The 7910-nt window shown below is 39.9% G+C and overlaps 1 protein-coding gene across 1 annotated transcript in view; it reads left to right on the plus strand.

Moving 5' to 3' along the window:
• Positions 1-6548, plus strand: part of NOC3L (NOC3 like DNA replication regulator) — a 22308-nt gene extending 15760 nt beyond the window's left edge. The window contains exons 13-20 of the mRNA XM_015557844.1: positions 171-243; positions 326-389; positions 476-547; positions 857-1038; positions 2787-2915; positions 3576-3673; positions 5052-5136; positions 5488-6548. Coding sequence (XP_015413330.1) covers positions 171-243; positions 326-389; positions 476-547; positions 857-1038; positions 2787-2915; positions 3576-3673; positions 5052-5136; positions 5488-5616 — 832 coding nt within the window. The 3' untranslated portion in view covers positions 5617-6548. The remainder of the gene's footprint in view (positions 1-170; positions 244-325; positions 390-475; positions 548-856; positions 1039-2786; positions 2916-3575; positions 3674-5051; positions 5137-5487) is intronic.
• Positions 6549-7910: the final 1362 nt, after the last annotated feature.

Genomic DNA, 7910 nt, shown 5'->3' on the forward strand with positions numbered 1-7910 from the left:
CAAAAGGTCAGTCTGAATGAATGAGAAGCAACAGTCTTCTCCATCATCTCTATCAGCTAACACTTGGAATAAGAAATATTAAAATTACAAATTTAAAGTCAAGTTTAATTTGTGGCTGCTTTATTTCTGTTCTTAGGTTTCCTTTTAACTATGTTTTGTTTGATTTTTAGGTTCGCTCACCTTATAAATGTGGAGTTTTTTGATGATTTATTAGTAGTTCTCCATAGTCTCATTGAGTCTGGTGTAAGTATCTCTATTAATGAATTACTTTTCAAGATATAAATGGTATTATTCTTCTTAATATCTTCTTTTTTTTTTTTTTAAGGACCTAAGCTATCAAGAAAGTCTTCATTGTGTCCAGACCGCTTTTCATATTCTTTCTGGGCAAGGTCAGATATCTTCATAATCAAGTTTTGTTTGCTTTAGCTTTGGAGACTGTAACATTTCTAATTGGTGTTCGTTGTCATTTCAAAAGGTGATGTTCTGAATATTGATCCAATGAAGTTCTATACACATCTCTACAAAACACTGTTCAAGTTACATGCAGGTACGTATGTTTAGATAATGTGTCTTTAATAAATAGTTTTTTTAAGAATATGTTGTGACCAGAATGATAGCCAATGAACAATGAGAAACAGAAACTGGTGTATGAAGTGCGGGCCTGCCAGGGCCACATGTGTATGTAACCTCACGTAAGACGGGGAGAGCGAGAACCGGGAGAATTGACCGGAGATGCAGTACAGCCCTGTCATGGGCTGGGGCGTGATGTGGGACCTGTGACAGTTGACCTTGGGTCTCTGGGGTAGGTGACCTTGGATCATGGAAAAGTAATGAAGGGTCTGTCTTGCTGTTTCAGGTGCTACCAATGAAGGGGTTGAGATTGTGCTCCAGTGCCTCGATGTCATGCTCACCAAGCGCAGAAAGCAGGTTTCTCAGCAGCGAGCCCTGGCCTTCATCAAGCGCCTTTGCACCCTTGGTCTTCACGTCCTTCCCAACTCAAGCATTGGCATTTTAGCAACTAACAGGATATTAATGCATGTGAGTGGTGATACACTGAAGAGAGCTAAGTTCTGGCAGTGCCACGATGGTGTTTTGTTTGGTGTGTGTGTGTGTGTGTCCATTCATTCCACTCCCCCGTTACATTATTATTTCGTTAGAAGTAATTCACACCTTCCCGGGCACTGTGGCTTAGTGGTTGAGTGTTGACCCATGCACCAGGAGGTCACCAGTTTGATTCTGAGTCAGGGCACGTGCTCAGCTTGCGGGCTTGATCCCCAGCAGGTGCCATACAGGAGGCAGCAGGTCAATGTTTGTTTCTCTCTCATTGATATTTCTCTCTCTCTCTCATCAATAAAAACATTAAAAAAAGTAATCCACACCTGTAACAAAATCATATGATAAAGGAAGTCTGTTAGGTTACAAAAGGAAAGCATTCGGCCCCTCTCCAGAGGTTACAAGTTTTACCATTTGGTGGGTATCCCAGCTGACTTTTTTTTTTTTAAATGGGAGGTTTTTTAAAAAATATATTTTATTGATTTTTTACAGAGAGGAAGGGAGAGGGATAGAGAGCTAGAAACATGGATGAGAGAGAAACATTGATCAGCTGCCTCCTGCACACCCCCTACTGTGGATGTGCCCGCAATCAAGGTACATGCCCTTCACCAGAAATGAACCTGGGACCTTTCAGTCCACAGGCCGACGCTCTATCCACTGAGCCAAACCGGTCAGGGCTCAGCTGACTTTTTTGAAAATTCATATATAAACACACCAAACACACACAAACAACATAGCTATTTTTTTTTAATAGAAAGGGGTTGTGGGGATTATGATATTCATATTCTATAATATTTTTGTAACACTTAATGGTGATGAACACATTTTTGTGTCAGTACAAATATAACTACCTTGTCTCTTTAATGAGTAAATGAGGTTGTTTGTTTAACACCTATAGTTCTTACTATGTGACTGCCACTGTGAAAATGTGTTACAAAACTTAACTTGCTTAATTTTCATGAGAGCTTTGTGAAGTAGCTACTATTATTGTTCCCATTTTATAGATAGGGAAAAGTGAGGTCCAGAGGAGGAGTGACTTGCCTAAAGTGATGCTGCTACTAAGAAGTGGCAGAGGCGGGCCCTAACTGGTTTGGCTCAGTGGATAGAGCATTGGCTTGCGGACTGAAAGGTCCCATGCCTTCTGTCAAGGGCATGTACCTTGGTTGCGGGCACATCCCCATTAGGAGGTGTGCAGGAGGCAGCTGGTCGATGTTTCTCTCTCATCGATGTTTCTAATTCTCTTTCTCTCTGCCTTCCTCTCTGTAAAAAAATCAATAAAATGTATTTAAAAAAAAGTGGCAGAGATGGGATTCAAATTCAGGCAGTCTGGCTTTTATATTTTGTATTTTTCTTTTCATGGGCATACAGATTGTTTTTGCTATTAACAAATAATGCTATAGTGAATAGCGTTATATGCATCTAATGTAATTATTTCTTTAGGAAAGATTCCTAAAAGTGGGATTGCTGGGTGAAAAGAATATTCTATTTTCTCCTGCAAGATAAAATAAACTCTTTTCAGAGCAAGCCAAGAAAATAATCTTTTGCAGTTTTTGTTCTTTTATGGCATAAGCTTAAATTTACAAAATTAAAACTGGGTTTGAAGTTCATGGGTTTATAGCTCTTCTATAGCCATAAAACCAAATGAGATTTAAGTATAAATAAACGTGCAGAACCCAGTAACTGTCTTTAATAACATTAATTTAATTAATCCTTCTTATGTGACATTTTTGCAGACTTTCCCCAAAACAGACCTGTTGCTTGACAATGAGTCTCAGGGAAGCGGAGTTTTCCTTCCTGAGCTGGACGAGCCCGAGTACTGCAATGCCCAGAACACCGCGCTGTGGGAGCTGCACGCTCTGCGGGTGAGCCTGCCCCTCCCTCTCACTGTGCGAGCAGTTGTGTGCAGCTTTTCCCAGTGGTTGTTGTTGCCAGAGTACTTAGTTTATTTTGTTCTGGATCCGCCTTTCCTAGAATTTGTGTTTTAATAGCCTACATTTCACTTTGCTTTTCCTACTCTAAGATGTTGAAATACATTTTTTAAGGAAGCTGAAGACGACAGCTTTGTGGGGTAGAATTTGTTGGAATCTTTCCCGTCCCAGACGCATTTGTATTGGCTCCCATCCAAGGAGACATTACAGGCCCACCCGCCAGTGTCGATAGGGTTTCATCTATGTTGTGGTCCTACGGTGTGGCCGGCGTTACAGTGAGACTCAGAAAATACGGTTCAGGAAGCCTGTTGTAAACGAACTTTTTCCCTGTGAAAGAGAAGTTGCTTTTTGATTTTCCTTTTCCTACTGTAAAAGTGCTATGTCACTGGTGACTTGCTCATCAGATTTGTGTTGTAATCCTGTGAACAAAGGTAGTGTTTTTCCTGTAGTTATGTTCACATACATGAATCACATGTAAACATCTATATACATCTATAGTTTTTTTAAATTAGTGCTTATTAAATAAAATCTTCACTGTAGCTAGTGTTTTATAAAACACTGACCTGTACAAATGTTGTCCTGTTTCCCCTTTAGCGGCATTTCCATCCCATAGTGCGGAGGTTGGCAGCTCACCTGATCGCGGGAGCCCCTTTGGAAGGCTCCGAAGCACTCAAACCAGAGTTGAGCCGAAGGTAGTAGCTAGCATTGCCTTACTATTAAACCATACATTTCAGTTGATAACTCTGCACTGGGAGAAGTGTATTTTATAACGTAATAGAGTTAACATGTAAAGTGCTAGCTGGCTATCTGGATTAGGTCTCACTTACATTCCTGAATTGTTCTAGAGAGAAAACATGCTGACTCTGATTTTATTTGTTTGTTTCAGGTAATCACAACATTTTTTTTTTTTACACATACAAATAAGTATACAGAATAGGGAGTCCCCATATGCCCGACTCCAGTTCAACAGTTAGTAAGACAGTGCTGTATTCGCTTATGTGACGATCCATCAGTCCAATACAATGCGATTCCTTTTCTTTTGAATGGCCCTGGGAGGGTCAGGAAGGGAGAACTGAGGAAAGTGCTTTGGAAACACTTTGCCCAGGAGGCAGCAGTTTCTATTCTTGGCCTTCTGACCTGCAAGAAGCTCGGATCTCGGCCTGGCATTCACCTCCCACTCTGGGAGGTTTGGCCAGATGAGGCTATATTGTTTTTACATGGCAGTAATTAGCTGCTTACCCCTCTAAAAGAGGCTCAACTCTGCAGTTTTCCATAAATCCTTTTACTTCTGGGTAGGATAGAGATAACTTTTGGCCATAAAAATTTAAAAATGGCCATTTACTTTCTTCCTTCATTCTTTCTACCTGTCTTCCAGCCTTGTTTTCAAAAGGGAGAAAACAGTTCCTTATTACCCTTTTTACCCCATGGCAAGTTTTGGTCAGAGCTCTTGAACATTTGCCTCATTTATGCCAGAGGTTTCCTTTTCTGGAGGAAGATGAGCAACTGGTTCATCCCAAAGGCTTGAGAAAGGAGACTCCTGACCCTAATCACCTCATCGTGTGAACGAACCCCAAATCATTAAGGACTCATTTACATGCCATGGTCATAGACATTTATTCTCTCTGGAGAGTGGTTCTCCTGGCTTTTAATCCAGGCCAACAACTGAAGGGTTGAGCTGTTCAGAATCCATGGAGGATGGCTCCGTGCTTTGCTCTTCTGGTTCCTGTGATGGAGTGAAACTCCTTGCGTGTTGTTTACGTAACTGTGGTTGAGGTGGGATTTGGTCACATTGAGTTTGAGCTCTTCTTTCAGCCTTCTCTGTTCAGGCCCGTGTTTCTAAATGTATACCAGACCTCTGGGAGGTGGAGTTCGTTGGATAATGTTGTCACCACCTGGGAATTTAGGATTTATTTTGTGTGTGTTGATTTGTTGGTTTCAAAAGCAGGCTCATGTTGTATCTTAACGGATGGATTTAGAATAGTGAGTCATTCTCTGGGTACGATTCACTGTTTTCAAGGTACGCAGTGTGGTGGTGTCTCTGTGACTGTGGGTTTCTGTTTGTGACTGTAGATCTGCTATAGAACTCTTTGAGGCTTACAGCATGGCCGCAATGACATTCAATCCTCCTGTGGAAACTTCAAGCTCCAAAAGGAAGGTACGTGGTACTTTTCATTATTTTTTTAGAAGATGAAATCAAAACTAAACTAATATATCTCTTAATAACTGATTCCAATTTGCCTAAGTGTTTATAGGTAGATGTTTTTGTTTGTTTTCATGCGTAGTTGGTGATGGTAGGAAGGATCTCTGGGGTTGGAATTCTATAGGGACAGTCATGGGACTGTCTCATTCATTCAGTGTAGGGTATGTCCACGCCTGGACCAGACCCGTCATTATTACTGTTCACATGTGGTTTGGTGTTAGCTGTTGCCATTTTTAGCTCTGCTCATAGCTTGGCTTTTGTTGTTGGCATAAGAACTTTTAACTCATACTTTCAATATTTCTTCAGGATAAAGTTTTACAAGGGGATTCATTTTTGAATGAAGATTTAAATCAGCTAACCAAAAGACTTTGCAATGAAGCCGATACTCAGTTGCCTCTGGATTTCACCAAATATCTGAAGACATCGTTACGGTAGCAGAAGGATGAAGAGCCAGTGGACTTGCCTGTGCACTTGTGTATTTGTGCAAACGCACATTAAGATAATGGTTCTGTTTTTGTCCAGGGAAACTTCCCAGGGAAATTCACCAAGGAGGAAGAGTTACCCTTTGCGTGATGCAGGATTCGGCCATAATTCTGAAACATCTTTCCATTGAGAAAGGAGAATCCAACGCCTTTTCCTACCTTAATGTTTGGAAACTTCTTTCTTAATGATGTTGCCTTTTTGAAATTTAATATACATATTAAGTTAGTTTTTTAAAAAATCTTTGGACTGAATTTATTGGGATGCAGTTGCTAGATTAAAAGGAGGACAGAGAGCACAGAATAAACAAGACGGTGAGATTGTTTTTTACAGTTCAGCTAGCTACTCTTTATAACTAAATAAATCTATTACTATTACACCACCATAGTTGGAAGTGAGAAAAAATTCTAAATTTGAGTATGTTTCTATGAAAATTGTTGAGAAAAGAAAAAATAGCTTGAACACCAGCTTCAAGCTATTGGACACCAGGTTCATTGGCCCTTGCTGGATGGTAGGTACACTTCAAGAAGGAACCTCACCTGACCTTTGAAAAAAGGATGAGTGCTCATTCTGGCTACTTTCAAAGAAAGTTTGAATGTGATTCTGGTCTTCAGAGTTCTTTGCATTTTCTGGCATGCTCTGGAGGGTGGTAGGGGAAGAACTGCCCCACATCTTACCATTCTGTTTTAAGGATTAAGGGTACCCAGGGAAGGGCTTTTTTGTTCTTTTGTCCCTGTATAGGTAAAATGCCTTATTCTTATAATTATAAAGCAATATAATACAGCTGTTACCATATTCTAAGAATGGCCTATGAAATAAGTGTTTAATGACCAGGTTATAAAAATTTCTCCTGTGAAAAATTGAATAAAACAGCTGCTTTTTCTGCTTCCTAGTCTTGTAATAGGAGAATTAAAAAAAAAATCACAGCTGTCCAAGTGAGTAGATCAGTTATTGCTTCAGAGCTGTAGAAGCCAATGATTTTGGTCTCGTGCATAATGCTCTCTTTTTTTGTCATGAAGTAATGAAAATAGAAAGTTGTATTATCATCCCTGCAGTGGGAATACTAGCTTTAACAGTGCATATAATCTCTTAGCATGTTCTTGTATGTGGTTTTAAAAAGCTTTTCTAAGATCAGATTTTTTAGGCTTGATTATTTAATGATGAGAAATGTATGATTCAACATATAAATATTTGCTTTTAACCCACCTTTTAGACATAGCACAAAGTTCAGGAATATTAGGAATAGTTGGATGACCAAAGCATCTTTTCATATCAGAGCACAAGTCACCAATACAGGCCACAAATCATTTATTTCCCAAATATAGACACAAACATTTATATTTCACTTTGGCAGTAGAAACTAGGTGAAAAGTAAATTTTAAAATAGAAATTCAACTACTTCACACTTGTATTATGTTTTTAACCCTTTTGTTACATATTTAGAGACTGACAGGACCATAAAGTTATATATATAGGTTGTGAATATCCTATATGAATTTGAGGATGAAAAATATTTGTGCATTTACTTACATAGCCTTCTATTGAGTTTCATTTTCAGCACTGAATAATGGCAGTCATTAATAATAACATAGGCACACACAAACAGACACACCTTAAGGCTATACTAAACTACAGCCTTATTCTTTTTTTTTTAAAACTAGACACATTGGGCACCTACTATGTGCTTAGCACTGCTAGGCACATAAAGGTGAAGTGGGGTAATGGAGTCAGACAGCCTCAGTCTCCCATGACCTTGCAACAGTTAAGTCATCCACATGCACAAAATTCGACATTACCCAGTTCAGTGTCAGAGAGAGTTGTTTCAAAGTTCGGAGACCTGTGTCATCTGACATAGGGGGTTCAGAGGCCTGCTTGATGCAGGCTTGAGCACAGTATATTCTGGATCTAAGAGACCTATATGAATAGTTGGATAATCAGGGAGATTCAGCAAGTATTTCAGAAATATTCACATCAGGTATTCCTCTGTCAGAATACCTAGCCATCAATCCAGAGTTGCTTTTAAGAAGTTGATGCCTGGAGGTGGCAGAGAACACACGAATTGTTAGTGAGCTACTGTATCGGGGGAAATGACCCAAGTGCGGACTTCATGTAAGAGGCAATCTCCAGTTTCTGATGACCTTTGAAGGGCCCGGCATTCACCTCTTCTCGCCTCACTGCTGATGTGACAGAAGCAGCTGAAAGGAGTCAGAGGCAGCCACTGGAGAGTGAGCACTTTCCCTCCAGGCTGC

Source organism: Myotis davidii, unplaced genomic scaffold, assembly GCF_000327345.1.
Source record: "Myotis davidii unplaced genomic scaffold, ASM32734v1 scaffold271, whole genome shotgun sequence".
In the NCBI taxonomy this organism is placed as follows: domain Eukaryota; kingdom Metazoa; phylum Chordata; class Mammalia; order Chiroptera; family Vespertilionidae; genus Myotis; species Myotis davidii.